General features: G+C 45.0%; 1 protein-coding gene across 3 annotated transcripts in view; it reads right to left on the minus strand.

Moving 5' to 3' along the window:
- Positions 1–15,632, minus strand: part of LOC114049714 (atypical kinase COQ8A, mitochondrial-like) — a 76,386-nt gene that overhangs the window by 30,815 nt on the left and 29,939 nt on the right. For all 3 annotated transcript variants that reach the window (XM_027871080.1, XM_027871082.1, XM_027871081.1), the window contains exons 2-4: positions 10,180–10,365; positions 3,335–3,730; positions 800–866 (exon numbers count right to left, since the gene is read on the minus strand). In XM_027871080.1, coding sequence (XP_027726881.1) covers positions 800–866; positions 3,335–3,730; positions 10,180–10,347 — 631 coding nt within the window. In that variant the 5' untranslated portion in view covers positions 10,348–10,365. The remainder of the gene's footprint in view (positions 1–799; positions 867–3,334; positions 3,731–10,179; positions 10,366–15,632) is intronic.

Consider the following 15,632-nt stretch of genomic DNA (forward strand, 5'->3'; position numbering starts at 1 on the left):
AAAGGCCCTGGATTTGGAGTCACAAGACCTGTATAGAAACCAATGTAAAAATACAGTAAAGGCCCCGGATTTGGAGTCAAAGGATATGGATTCAAGCGCTGGCTCTGCCATTTACTGCTTACTGGCCAGTTCATTTCATTTCTCTCAGACTCAGTTTCCTCACGTGTAAGATAAAGAAAATAATACTTGCAAAATCTACCTTAGAGAAAGCGTATAAAGTGCTTTGCACACAGTAAAGCACTAGAAAAATGTAAGCTATTATGAAGTGAAAGAGTAGGAGAAGGAGACAAAGCACATGTTCTGTGAATACCTGCCACCCTCGAGCACAGGTGTTCATGGTTAATGCTACAGGCATGGTCATGCAATCGCCCAAAGGTCAATCCAAAGCAGAGCTTTGCTCCAGCGGGCATGCGGTGTTCTGCGCCATCTGCTTACCCATTAGAGAACGTTGTCAGAACGGAGGCAGACAGCCAGACGGGGCAACCATTATGGTGAGCATTACCTGGTTCTTCTCTGTGGCCCTCATCCTGGGCGTGGAACCTCCCTATCCTGTCCTCCCGCCCTGGTTACTCAGGCTGCAAGAGCTGCCAACAGCAGTGCCTAGCACATAGTAAGCGCTGAATAAATGTTAACAATGTCCAGCAAACTTGGCCATATTCCAACTAGATAGGCAAGTACACATGCCTTGTGTGTGGGGGCAGGGGGTGCAAGAGGGCAGAGCAGGGTATAGGGAGAGAAGAGGAGAAGGGAAAAGAGAGTGGAAGTCAAGGAGGCAGGAGGACCCACAGGGCCATCTTACCTCCAAAGTTAGCCAGCCTCCCGATCCTCGTGACCGGCACCTTCCGTTCCCGTGCCCGCTCACTTAACTGGAAGGAGGAAAAAGAAACTCATGGAATTGCTGAGTGTGGGCCAAAAGGAAGGTGGGTGAGTGTGGTAACCACCACTGGCTGTAAGGGAGGGAGAGGAACCAACCCCTGGGGACAGGGCTGAGAAAACTCAGTAAGAAGAATTTCTCCTTCAACTAAAAATGGCATATCCTCAGCAGAGGGTATTGGGGCTAAATCCCATGAATATGGAGTGTAAGGACTTGGGACGAGGAGGGGCAAGGCAGTCAAATTCCAGGGGCCTCAGAAATACAGTCCTCCTCCACAGGAATGGCCTAGGCATGCCCAAGCATAGGCCTGTCACGGAGAAGGAGCACCACCAACCAGTAACCAAATGACTCCTGTGGGCAGGGGCAGCCCTAAAGCTAACTACAACTCCTCTCTCTGAGCATACCACAAGACCGAGAAGGTCCAAAATTAACACAGTCCAGTCAACTGTCATTTACCATGAGTCCAAAAGCCAAGGTTCTCCTGGTAGTCTGGCATTTGAGATAATACAGTAGAAAAAATATTGGATCTGGAGTCTTACTACCAATGTGACCCTGGGTAGGTCATTTAGCCTCTCCAGGCCTCAGTTTCCTCATCTGTAAAATGGCTTCCTTGACTGCCTCCACGATATGGTCTTATGATTCTCAGGCAGCAATACCATCACCCCCGCCCCCAACCCTATGAAGCCAGCCAATACCCATGAGCTACAACGTTACTGAAGCTGCCCAGCGCTCTATCCATTTGGCCACCTAGCCATCTCTTTCAAATATGATTTACATAGTGTCTACTATGTACCAGGCAACCATACGAAGTGCTTTATAGATCTCGCCCCATTTGACCTAAGTCACTTTGGCTAGAGGCGCAGCAGCTACTGCCAAGCCAATCCCACTACAGGTCAGCACAGGAGCTTTGGCCTGCTCTGTTTTTGATCTGGGCTGGTTCGCTCCTCATTAGGCAGCCTAGCAGGCCCTCCTCCTGGCCCCCACCCCAACAGAGAACGCTCTACTGATGCCAGACTTAGAAGGAACAGTCAGTTGGGCTTAGCTCACTGCAGCTCAGAATCCCTGAGTTCAAGAGACTTACCAGCCACAGCCTCTCAACACTAGGGATCACAGGCCTACCCTGCCACATTTGGCCTAAAAAGATCAACTTATCAGAGTGTTTGGGGGAAGGGAGGGAGGGACAGGGGAGTGCTTCTGTCCTTTTTTTTTTTTTTGGTGAGGCAATTAGGGTTAAGTGACTTGCCTAAGGTCACACAACTAGTGTCAAATGTCTGAGGTCACATTTGAACTGAGGTCCTTCTGACTCTAGGGCCAGTGCTCTATCAGCTGTGCCACCTAGGTGCCCCCAGGGGGGTGCTTCTCTATGCCCACTCTCTATGGTTAGGAAAGGAAAGAGAATACCTGGAAAGTCTACATCAACACAGCATGAGAGAAACTTACCCACCTGGGTCTGAAGAGAGAGAGGATAGGGAAGAGAATGAGATCTCAAACTTGAGACTTTTTTTTAAAAGAGCTGATCCTGGATCCCCACCCTACACACTAATACCTACACAGCCCACAGATTGCTGTAACACATTCCACCAATATGGTCTGTACTTTTAGGAGTTAAGATCAGATTCATAAGAGGTATCTCTCTATTGATAATGATGACAAAATAATAATAATAGTAACAGCACCACCTTTCTCCAAGAAGAGGTTGAACTGCCTCATGTCACATTTATGCTCATTTTGAGCCAGAGAACTAGGGTTCAAATCCTGGCTCAGCTGCCACCTCCCTAGGTGACCTTGGGCAACTCACCTCCTCTCAGTGGGTCAGTTCTTGCTCTGTAAACTGAACAGACTAGAAGATTTTAAAGGTCCCTTTCAGTTCCAGGCTAAGCTCCATGACTACTAAGCTGATAAGCTAAAAGTCACCTTCCCTCATAAGCCAGAGACACAGAAACAGCTATGAAAGAAAGGTGTGGAAGACTGTAAAGCCACCATGAAAACACACGGGCCACCCCTCCCTTTCTGTCCCATACTGTATACACCTCAGAAATTGCCACAGAAACATAGTACCCAGGCTTTGTCACCTGCTGTACCCTAGGGTAACTAAGGTTACTGCAGCCCATGAAGCGAAATACAAGGCAGAGAGGGGATGGGTCTCCAGAGAAGAAGAGATAAAAACTCTCCTTTCCTCCTATACAGTGGGACTAAAATCGAAGCAGGCTGGCAGCCAAGGCCCCAGCATCCTCCCTTATCTCCCCCCTGCCCTTTCACCACTGAGGAGCTGCCATCCACTAGACCCCTTGATGATTCACACGTTCCAGACAGCACAGGTCTCATACCCCCTAGAGATGCCTGAGAGAGAAGCACCCTCATCTGGAAATGGAAGAGATACCAGACCTTCCACTGTCAGTGGCTCCTCCAATTCTTCACTCCCCCCTCCTCCTAACCCCTGTGATAGGCCCCTTCACATACCATCTGTTTGTGAGGCTTGTTTCCAGCCTGAGCCTTGCTCTGCCGGGCTTTCTCAATATCCTCGGCAGTGAGGCCCCCCACAGAAGACTGGTCCTGGTGGAAAAACCTTCTTTGCATGACCGAGGTTGCAAACGGGTCTCTAGAGTCTCCAAAAAATTTCCCATGGATTTTCGCTGAGGCAGGACCAAAGGACTGGCCTGAAGCCCCTGCTTCCCCAAAAGGTCCACCTGAAGCATAGGCAGGAGCAGGGCCCTCTCTGTGGAACTGGCCAGGAAACGGAGGAGGAGTGGAGGCAGAAAAGTCCGAAGCCCCTTCTGCCTCTGGGCCTGAGAAGTGGAATTCAGAACCTGGATCATCACCGGTATCTGGGTAGCGCTCTTCAGCCTGATCGATACCCTGCCAAAAAAGCAAACCAAGGTTTCAGAGCAGACAAAGAGGAAGACCCAGCAGAATAACAAGTCTCATGAGTATTGGACTGACCACGGCCCAAGAAGCCACCTCATGCAGCGCCCTACCTATGGACAGGACTTCCCATGACTATCCTGGCATTTCTTTCAGAGGCTCTCTCAATTCCCCACCCATTACATATGAGCCAGGGAAACTGAATTCTGGTTCTGGCTCCATCGCAAATCTGCCAGGTGGCCTCAGTCAAACTTTGGAGTCTTCATCTTTAATACCACCAGTCACCCCCCAGACCTCATAGGGTTGTTGTGTGAAGCAGCAGGGCACCTTCTTTGTGGAACACTCTCAGAACACTCCCACTAGGTTTAGCAATTCAAATCAATCTAACAGTCATGTATTACGTGCCTGCTACAAGCAAAGCACTATGAAAGGTGATAGGGATATAAAAAGATGAAAACTAATAGTCTTTACCCTCTAGGACAGCGGTTCTTAACTTCTTTTAAAGGGGGTCATGCACCCCTCCGACAGTCTAGGGACCTCTTCTGAGAAGAATATTTTTTAATGCATATGATAAAAAGACAAAGGATTACAAAGCAAACCAATTATAATAAAATTGTAAAAATATTTTTATAAAAATGAGTTCACAGACCCTAGGTTAGGAACCTCTGGACAACGAGCTACCACCTCCCAAGTGGGATATGATATATATACAAGGAAGTACAAGGTACAGTGTGATTGGAGCAACTCCAACTCGCCCCCACCCCCAAGCAAGTGCTCAAGGAAAATCTGAGGAGGAAGAGAATGATGTCAGTGGGAGGGAGCACAGGAGAAGCAGCATCAGACTTGGGCTATCTAGCATGGATATATTTGATTAGACAGAGGTGAAGATAAGGAAGGAGCAAATTCTAGGCCTGTGTGAACCCAAGAAGACTACAGATGGGAGACCCCCAATAGTGCAGTTTGTCAGGATATGAATGATCGGGAGTAATGTGAAGTAAGGGTGGATCTCTAAGTCAGAGTCAGATTCTGGAGGACCTTAAATATAACAAGAGGTCACACATGACTCTCTCAAGGTCATGTAGCCACTGACCGAGCCAAGAGAGGGTTCCAGATCTCTTGACTTTCAGGCTCATGTTATTCACATTAATTGACCCTTGGTGACCTTGGGCTCTGCTTTCTCATCATACTGTGCCAATCCCCCATCTGCATAATCAGGTTAATCATAGTCACATATGGTCCTTCCAGACTAGCAAATCCTAGGGGAAGAGCAACACTGGGGATGACCAAAACAGAACTCTCAGCTAGCCAGGGAAGAGGAGCATCAGAGGACAAAAAGAAACTTGATTTTGGCATGCATTACATGATTTGGGAAAGGGCAGATTTATTGATCCATCAACTATTCATTAAGTTCCTGGCACAGAGGGGCACTGAACATGTAAAGGGAGGGAAAAAAAAGGAAGCTTCCACCTCATTTTATCCAAGAAGACGACATTCACATATGCATATGAAAATAGAGATAAAATAAAAAACATAATTATTTTGAGGGAGGACACTAGTAGCTGGGGGCAGAAGGGGCTCAGGCAGAAGATGGGATGCCTGTCAACTGAGGAATATCCAAATGAGTTGTGGTATATGATTGTGATGGAATAGTACTGTACTATGAGAAACGAGCTCAAGGATCTCAGAAAAATATGGACAGACTTACATGAAATAATAAAGAGTGAAATGAGCAGAACCAAGAGGACACTGTATACAGTAACAATTTTTTTATTAATTTATATTGATTTATCAACAATCACTTCCACAAGCTTGTGAGTTTTAAATTTTTCCTCTCCCTCTTCCCCTCCCTCCTCAAGATGCCTTGTAATCTGATACAGGCTATACATATACATTCCTATTAAACATATTTTCATATTAGTCATGTAAAGAAGAATTAGAATCAATAGGAGGAACCACAAGAAAGAGGAAAGAAAACAAAACAGAAGAAAAAAAAAAGCAAACAGTGTGCTTCAATCTGCATTCAGACTCCATAGTTCTTTCTCTGGATGTGGATGGCATTTTCCATCACGAGACTTTGGAGATGTCTTAGATCCTTGCATTGTTGAGAAGGGCTAAATCTATCAAAGTTAGTCATCGGAACAGCATGGCTGTTACTGTGTACAACATTCTCCTGGTTCTGCTCACTTCACTCAGCATCAGTCCATACAAGTCTTTCCAGGTTTTTCTGAAGTCCACCTGCTCATCATTTCTTATAGAATTATAGTATTCCATTATACTCATATACCACAATTTGTTCAGTCATTCCCCAACTGATGGGCAACAATATTGTTTTAAGAACAATTTTGAGTAACTAAGTCAATTTGCCTATTATAAATACCCAAATTAACTACTTCCAGAGAAAGAACTGATAAATAGAAGTCTGGATAGAATGATCATATTTTGAAGCCATCGCTAAGGTGGGAGCAGGGTGGGGAGAGGGAAGAAAAAAGGGAAAAAACTTATATGACAGCTTTATTATGTATTTAAAAGGAATAGCAAGTTGTACAAAATAGATTTGCCATTTCATGTACAATCATCTTTTTTTATTCTACTATGTTATGAAAATGCTTGTTTTATTTCTTAAGTTCAGAATAAAAAAAAATTTTTTAAAAAGATGGTGCTTAGGCTAAACTCCAAAGGAAATGAGGGGTTTTAAGAAGTAACATCGAGGGGCAGCTAGATAGTGCAGTAGATAGAGTTCCAGCATTGGAGTCAGGAGGATCTGAGTTCAAATCCACCCTCAGACACTTGATACTTACTAGCTATGTGACCATGGGCAAGTCACTTTACTCCTACTGCCTCACCAAAAAGAAGAAAAAAAAAAGAGGTAGCATTGAACTGGGATGCATTCCAGTCATGGGGAGACAACCTGTTCACAGGCAGGCAGATAAGTGAGGGAATACCGTACAGTGGAATAACATATAATATATAATAATAATAACATATGGAATACTGTATATTACTTCCTTAATATACTCTACAGCTGTTCAGAACTATAAAGTGAACAACAAAATATATTAAGGAGAATAATATAGAGTAAGGCTGGAAAAATAGACGAGTCAAGTTGTGAAGTGTTTGTATTTGAACTTAAAGGTAACAGGGAGCTACTACAGTTTACTGAGGAAGAGAATAACATGATTCATTCTATGTTTTATTTATCTTTCTAATATGTTTCTCTTAGCTTGCATTCCTGAGCAAGTCAGACCATGATTAAATTTTCTAAGAATAAAAGGAAGTAAGTATCTATATAGCACTATTACGTGTCAGCCACAACACTAAGGGTTTTTTACCAATAGTTATCTCATTTGATCCTCACAACACCCCTGGAAAGTAGGTGATGCTATCATTATCCCCATTTTACTGAGGCAGACAGAGGTTAAGGTCACACAGCTAGGCTGGATTTGAACTGAGGTCTTCCGGTTGACCCCCAGGCCCAATGCTCTATCCACTGTGCCACCAGCTGCTTTTACTACTAAACTACTAAATAGGTAATTTACAAATGGGTAACAGACTGGACCACAGTTACTAACCTTTCCAGCTTCCACATGAGAGAGAAGAGTAAGAACAATGTCATACCTGATGAAAAACTAAGGTCCCAGTAGAGAGAAAAGGACTTATCTAAGAGTTCAATTTCTATGACTAGGAAGTCAAAAGCCAATCAGAGGCTACCATGTTAATAAAGTCCAGTATACACTCCTTCAGGGCAAAGCGCCGGGCTTTCTTCAACTCCTGGTGGCCTTCTGTCTCACTCCTCCACAAAAGTGAAGAGACAGACACACCCTCCAGGACATGCCAATGACCCTTCCCTGGTGGCACTTTTGAACCTACGCACTGGTCTTCCTATTTCCATTAAGAATGCTTCATCCAGAGAAGGACAAGGACTGAGAGAGGAAAGAGTGTCCTGGCCATGGACCCTGTGTCTCAGGCCAGTGTGACCCTCTAGAAGGCCTCTCACTTTATAGATGACAAAACAAAGGCCTCTCCTACTGAAGGCACAGAGAGGTGAGATTTAAACCCAGGTCATCTGACTCCAGGCTTGGCACTTGTGAAAGCACTCAGAAGCTTACTAGAGTTGTTTCTTTTACTTGTTGTTGGGGGTGGGGGGTGTTTCTGCTTTTCTCTGACAGAGACCTATGATTCCATTGGTACAGGAATACTCAATGAGCAAACACCCTCTGCCGATGAAGGCTCTCTCTGTTTGGAGTCTGAACACAAGCTTATCAGTATCTTCAGGAGAGAGGCGCTCCCTCCTCTAGGGGGCAGCATCAAGGAGCACACTGGTTAACACTGCCTTTCAAGGCCTGTCCAGGGTACCCTAGAGAAGAGGGGGGGGCGGGGGCCAGGACAGGAGGAGGAACACAAACCACCCAGTTCTCCTTTCTTTGTACAGGCAGTGGGAGATGGTTTCCTTTTATGGGAGAATCTGCTGAGAGCTCGCCCCACTCCATCCTGGCCCCCCTGCCCCTCCTCTTTCCAAGGGAAGGGGGGAAAACTGAAATGCTTTCTCCAGGGAATTCCCTTCTGTCCCTGAATTCTCCCAAAGTCTGACTGATTCACTGTGGAGAGGCTGGGGAGAAAGATGGCCATCGTGCACACAAACCACGTTTCTGTGGGACGTGATGGGCATGAAGAAAGGAAGTGGAGAGAGAGGGCTCAGTTAGGGAGTCAAGACTCCTTGCTTCTCATCTTGGACCTGCCACTGACTCTGTGACACTCTGGCCAAGCCCCTTCCTCTCTTTAGGTCTCCGTTTCCTCCTGTGGAAAATGAGGGGGCTGGACAAGTGACCCATAAAGTCTGTGACTAAAGGACTGTTCCTGACAGGGTAGGGTGCCATAATTCACAAGCAGAACTGGAAGGAGCTGGTACTGGGGAAAGTCAGGGAGAAATAAGGGAATTTCACTATACAAATGACAAACACACTGAAGCTGAAATCATGACCCAGGCATTCTCAAACCTGTGACAAGCTCTGGGCAGCAAACCCCACTTGCTCTCTGCAACATCCATTTTTCACTTGCAACTTTCAGCTTAAAAAAGGCCAAAAAGCTGGAGGAGTTCTGGGCCTTGGCACAAATGGCAAAAATAATAATACCAATAACGTTCCTCCATCTACATCCCCAGCCTGTACCCTGCCTCCCCCTTCAGAAGGAGGGAGAGGGAAAAGTGGGGGAAAGGTTTCTGAAAACCTGCCCGGCTCACAGCCCAGCAGCTAGGAGGAGAAAAGCCAGAGAACACTGGGAAGAGGAGAAAAGCGCTCCCTGGGCTGTGTCACAGAGAATGCTCAGAAGAGGGCTGCCTCTGAATATTACAAAACTGGGACTCAGGCTCCCACTCGAGACTAGACTGTTTCTCTGGAAGCAGTCCTGAAAACTAAATGTAAAATGTATAAAAAGTGTAAAATAGGGGGCAGCTAGGTGAGGCAGTGGATAGAGCACCAGCTCTTGATTCAGGATGACCTGAGTTCAAATCCCACCTCAGACACATAACACTTACTAGCTGTGTGACCCTGGGTAAGTCACTTAACCCCACTGCCTAACCAAAAAAATAAAGTGTAAAATGTAATACAATGAGTCCAGCCCAATTTCAAGGGGCCGAAAGTCAGACCATATGCTTGGCAGGCCCTACAAACAAATGGGAGATGCCCCTCCCCACTTTACAAACACTAACAACCAGCCGTAGGGATGGAATAATTATTCCCTTTGACTGGGAAGTCCTCCCTCTCTCTGGCTGCCATGTTACCTGGGGAGCCTGGGACTCAGACTCTCTGAGCCTCAATATGTTCAACTGAGATCTTGCTTGTGCTGCCGCCCATCTCACAGGATGGCTGTGCTCTGTAGATCTGAGGTGCTATGGAACTGTGAGCTAATGTTATGACCACAAAGGGGAGTCACCACTCCACAGAAAGCTTCAGGATTCAGCTCCTCTAATACATTTAGGAAAGGAGGCAGTGTAGTACAGTAGAAAGAGTCAGAGGACCTGGGTTCAAATTCTGGCTCTACCACTTTGTGAGACCTGCTTAACCTTGGGCAAGGTTCTTAACCTCTCTGGGCCTCAGTTTCCTTATCTGTAAAACCAGAGACTGGCACTAGATGGGTTCTCAGGGTCCTTCTAGCTTTGATAGCCTATGGTTCTAAAACTTTTCCAGAATGCAATCAATGCATTAAGTGAGGTCCTGCCACCCTTTGTAAGAGAGATGAAGCTAAACTAAAGACGGCACAGCCCTTGCTTCAATGAGGGAAGGCCGCTTCTAGGTCCATCCTATCTGAAAGAATGAAAACCAGGACATAGTTTTGGAATCCCTGATCCCACCAAGGGTCTTGGGCCCTAGATTGGTGGTCACCATCCACTTAAGCCACTTTTTCACCCAGCCACCAGAAAGGACATGGAGGAAGATGAGTCAACTTACCTGCATTCTTGCCATAACCAAGCTAAACTGCTCCTCGGCTGTGGTCTGCAGGGCCCTGGCTGCTGTGATAATCTCCCCACCAAAGCCCAGATACTGGAGCTGGGTCTCCAAAACAGCTTGCGTAAGCTTGGCTAAGCCTTTGATCACCATGATGGCGTCCCCCAACATGGTGGATGTCTGTTAAGGCTGGAACAGAGGAAGAACAAATCAGAGAAGAAGCTTCTAAACCACAGAAAGACCATCTATCAGGTCCAAAGCTGGGCAACTCAGATTACTAACATGCCATTCAGACAACCTGACCATCTCTAAGCAGAAGGTGACTAACATTTCAGATGTCCCCTGAAATTAGTTAAGACTTCTCTCCCTTTGGTCCAGATCGGCTGGGAGAAGACATGATAAAAATGTAGGCAGAGCCTTGGGCTGCCTCTGGAATGAATATCCAATAGCCCTAGCAGCTGTAAGGGCAAAGAAGACCATTTTTAGGGCAAAGGTCATCAAGCACAGAAATCCCTGAAGTGTCTGGATGTAGCATCAATACACGTCAGAAGCACCCAGATCAAGGGAACAAGTATTTACTAAGTACCTACTGTGTGTCAGGCACCATGCAACACTCTTTACAAAGATCATTTCATTTGATCCTCACAACCCTGGCAGGTAGGTGATATTATTACCCCCATTTTACAGATGAAGAAACTGTCACAGAAAGCATTTAAGTGACTTGCCCAAGGTCACACAACTAGTAGGTGTCTATTATTTCAACTCAGGTCTTCCTGACTGACTGCAGGCTCAGCGCCACCCAGCTGCCTGGGCAGCCCAACACTGTCTGTGAACTCTTCACATCAACCCATTAACTGAACTAATCCTCTCCCAAAGACAATTTAGAAAACAAAAACCAACCTGATGACTAATTTTGAGATATTCAACGTCTCTTTCCCATGTTATCTACCTCTCCTCTATGGACTGCTACACTCCTCTCTCCCCTCACACATCCCTTCCCCACCATGTCATACTAACAGACAACAGTACATGCCTACACCAGAGGCAGGGTCTGGGCTGAAAGGTCCCTTGGACCACAGCCAAGCAATTGCTGGAAGGCCATATACATGCTCATAAAATTGTTCCAGGCCCATCTTCATCTAAGCAAGAGTGAGGGAATGAAACACTTGAGGGATGGAAGGAGGCATAAGGAGACAATCAGTGAGGAAAGAGTTGCTGTGGAAAACTAAATTCCACAAAGAATACCAAGTACAGTAAGACAGAGGATGGAGAGGGAGGCCTGTCCTCAAGGAGCTTACACTCTAGTCCAAGAGCTAGGCTGTGGCCACATGAAAACAATAACAAAGCAGCACATAAGTTAGCCATCGGGCTGGTAGACAACTGAAACAACAGCTTTACAATTCACAAAGTGCTCTCCCTACCGACAAAGCTGTGAAGTTCAAGTATCATGATTCTTTGTTTATAGATAAGAAAACTGGAAGCTCACAGAGGTTTAAGTGCCCTGCCCGTGCTCTTTCTACTATACAACAAAGCCTTTCATAAAATATTACAGGACAAGGGCTGTTAAGAATGAAGAGGAGGAAGAGGCTGGTCACAGAGAACAGTAGGTCAGCTGAGCCTTGAAGGACAGAGACGATCTAGAAAAGCAGACAGGGCATGGAGACAGGAAGCAGAGAAGTGTTCTGGGGACAGCAGGGGAAAAAAAAAAACCCAGCCTGGCTAGAGAAGAGTCAGGCAACGAGCATTTTTTAAAGCCACAGATAATTATCCAGCAAAGAAGACCAAGGGGGAATGGCCAAACAGTAAAGAGGAGAACCCAAAGAGGGCAGTTACATGGAAACCCAGGGAGGAGACTGTCTAATAAAGGGGAAGGTGAACAGTGCCAAAAGCCCCAGAGGCCAAGGAGGAGGAATACTGACCAAAAGATTTAGCAGTAAGGAGCACCCTAACTTTACAGAGGGAACCATTCTTATAGGTTAGAAAACAGACCAGGGTTCCTTGCGTTCTCCTCCGCTCCCTGATGGGGTTTGGGTTCAGGAAATTACGCTAGGGAGGCTGATTTGAAAGTGGGAGGCCTAGTACAATCAATCAGCTCACAGAGAACAGTGTCTCCTTAGCTTATCAGCACCTCCCCTGCTTGCTGCAGGGGCCTGGAGCTGCTCTGGGACAAATAATTGTACACACTCTGTAGGTATGGTTTTGCCAAGTGCATGATACTCTACCCTGGAGGAGAGAAAGAAGAAAAAAAAGCCCATCTCAACACATTGGCACCACATACCCTTTGGCTCCTCTGGGTCTCCTGGGCTTTTCCTATAGGCAAGGACAGTAAGACCTTCTCCCCAGTTTCTGGGACCAGGAAAAGGTCATGTAATTAAAGCCTGAATCCTCCTGGTGCCATCTCTCAACAATCACCACCACTCCTTCCCTTCTCCCCTTCCCCTGCCCTCAAAGTACAGGTGTCAGAGATGCCTCCAGAATATCTGTTCCAACCTAGCTGCAAAGGTTTTGTGAAAAGACACCACAGGCCAGCTCCAAGTCCTGGCAACCACTCTACCCCACAGCTGCCCCAGGCCTGTCCATAAAGGGCAGTCACTGCAACGCCTGGGTGCCTAGCAACTTACTCTCATTTGGCCAACCAAGTTGGTCTAGAGTAGAGTTTCTTAGCCAAGGGTCTAAAATTTGGACAGAAAAAAGTCACACCTTATTTCAACACAATTTTGTTTTGTTTGTAACCCAATGTATTTTGTTGTATGCATTTAAAAATTATTCTGAGAAGGGATCGGTAGACTTCAGCATTCTCTCTGGGGCTGAGCCTATTCACCTCTAAAACAAGTATATTAGTACCTGCAATAACCCTGGGGTTGTTGTGAGGTAAGCACTCCCTAAGTCCTAAAGCACACTATAAATGTGCATTCCTATTATTAATACTAACTTGATGACAATGACAATAATAATCATTTGTGTGCCACTATCAAGTCACATTGTCTCACCTTGTTTTCTGTTATCTGTCCAATGAAGGGGTTGAATCCCCAAGATTCTTTCTAGCTCCAATGACTATGATTCTAATGAAAGAAAGATTTCTGAAATATCTTGATCAAGTCAAAGCCTCTAGTTTCAGCCTCTTCTTTCACCAAACCTTCACCCAAGGCAACTAACAAGAACAAGTTAAACCTCATTCATCCACCCTCCTACCATTTTGGAATGTGAAATAATTGAAAGTAAATTAATTATACATGGGGAGAGATTTACATACAAATGATATGTTAATCACAACCCCCCCCAAACTTTTTATTAAAGCAGGCCATCAAAAGACCTCTACAAAGCAACTCTTTGTTAGCCTAATTTAAGTATAACACTCTTTTTTAATCTGAGGCTTTTCTCTACTTCAGACAGGCCTTTTTACCTAATAAAAAAAAAATCACTGAACAAAAGCCAATGTCCAAGTAGCCTCAATTTTCCCTGCCTTTGACTGCTTCACACACAGTGCAGATGAGACTATATTAAGTTGCCATAGCCTGCTGAAGTGAATTTATTGTTGTGACCATTGACTAAGAAGCAAGGATCCCAATCAAAATTGTCCTCCTCATTCCTGGCCATTTGGACTTGCAGACAGGGAGAGAGGCTTCTGACAAGGGAAAATCAGAGAACAGCCTATCCCTTCTTGCCTGCTGAATTTCTACCTTTCTTTAAAGCCCAACTCAAGTACACATAAGGTTTCCCAGGTTTCTACCCAATGTCATCCATCCGTCAAGCATTTCCTAAGTATCAAGAACTAGGGACACAAAGATGATCCAGACAAAGACAAAATAATCCCTGCCCTCAGGAAGGAACAATATAAACACAGAGAGGTAAATGGAAAATATATACAAATTAAATACAAAGCAATTGGGGGAGGAGAGAATGGGGGCTTCATTGTAGGAGCTAGTTCAGTAAAGATCTCTTTCCCCTTTCAAACTTAACATGACTCTTTATTCTGTATCTTGTATTTGTATCTCTTCTTGACTGTAAGCTCCAGGTGGGCAAGTGAAATTGTACATCCCACCAAGACTCTGTAGCCAAATATGCACTTTTCCCACCAACTAACAGTACTGTGCTCCCAGTATGCACTTAATCAATGTTTGCATATAAAATATTCATGAAACAAAACAACCCATTTTTTAATTTAATTAATTTTTTCAACTAATTCCTCTCCCCCTTCCCTGTAACAAATATGTATTGTCAAGCAAAACAAATTCCCATATTACCTTTGTCTAAAAACATGTGCCTCCACCTGTATAGATAGATGTTTCCTCATGGGTCCTCTGGATTTATGGATTGGCATTCTTAAATCTAAGTTATTTGTCTTGTACATTGCGTAACCTACTTTGAAGAGCCTGAGGTCACATATTTTATGACTCTATGCTCTCCTCATATAGGACAATCAACCTGCCTGCCCTCGCCACAGGTACAGCAAAACCACTAAACGGTGAATCCCTGTCAGCAATCTAAGAGACTGGCCCATCTTATGTGATGACAATCATCTTCATTTTACAAGGAAGGCAGATTAGAGCCAAAGCTACCAAATAACTGACTAGTCTGAACTGAACTAAAATCACGGCCTCCATTCATCTGTGCTTTCCTCCCTGCTCCCCACATACAAACAACCCTTAGCCTTTGCTCCAGTTACATCTCATATAAAGTGTACCTATTTGCTACAAGGTAAGTGTTTTGTTTTTTCTTAGAAGGCTATTTCTTACAAATGTGTTGTGTACCTTTCTGTGGTACACGTACTCATGCACACACAAAAATTTAAAACTTCAGACCACACAGGTAAGGTAAAAAAAGATAATTCCTCATCAATAAGCAATGTGCACACACATAGGATAGGGGTTCATAATGGGTAGGGTCTACTGATACACTCAACACTTAGTACAAACATTTGATCACTGTCCTCTGTTAAAACATTCCAGTATTTAATTTAGTCAATACTTTAGTCAATACCTTAATTTAGTCAATACCAATTAGTCAGTAACTCCATCCCTCTCTCCTCAACCCCCTTTGACTGACCAGGGCCTATCACAGGACAGCTGACTGACTCAAGTTAGAATAAAGCTATTCTACAAGGGAAAGCTGAACTGTGTCAACCAATGAGTAAACCACAAGGTCAGAAAGCATCAACCGAGTATTGCTGTGACCTCCAGCACAGCTATGCAATAATCTTCATTTTACAGAAGGCCTCAGTCTGGTAATTGCACCCAGGGGCTCCTCAAGTAGTTCATTAGAAGGGGTTCCCCATGAAAGCTCAGCAGTGCCCTGCCTCACCTCAGCGTTCTCTCTGGACAGGTCTATCCTGTGCCTCTGGCATGCTCTGACCCATTGGACTATGTGACACCTGGCTTCACATCTCGACCAATCCCAAAGCAGGCTGTGTCTCAAGAGACAGAAAAGCTACACAGGAACCCTTAAAATAAGGGCCA

The sequence above is a fragment of the Vombatus ursinus genome, unplaced genomic scaffold (genome assembly GCF_900497805.2).
Source record: "Vombatus ursinus unplaced genomic scaffold, bare-nosed wombat genome assembly UNPS02014798.1, whole genome shotgun sequence".
Lineage (NCBI taxonomy): Eukaryota > Metazoa > Chordata > Mammalia > Diprotodontia > Vombatidae > Vombatus > Vombatus ursinus.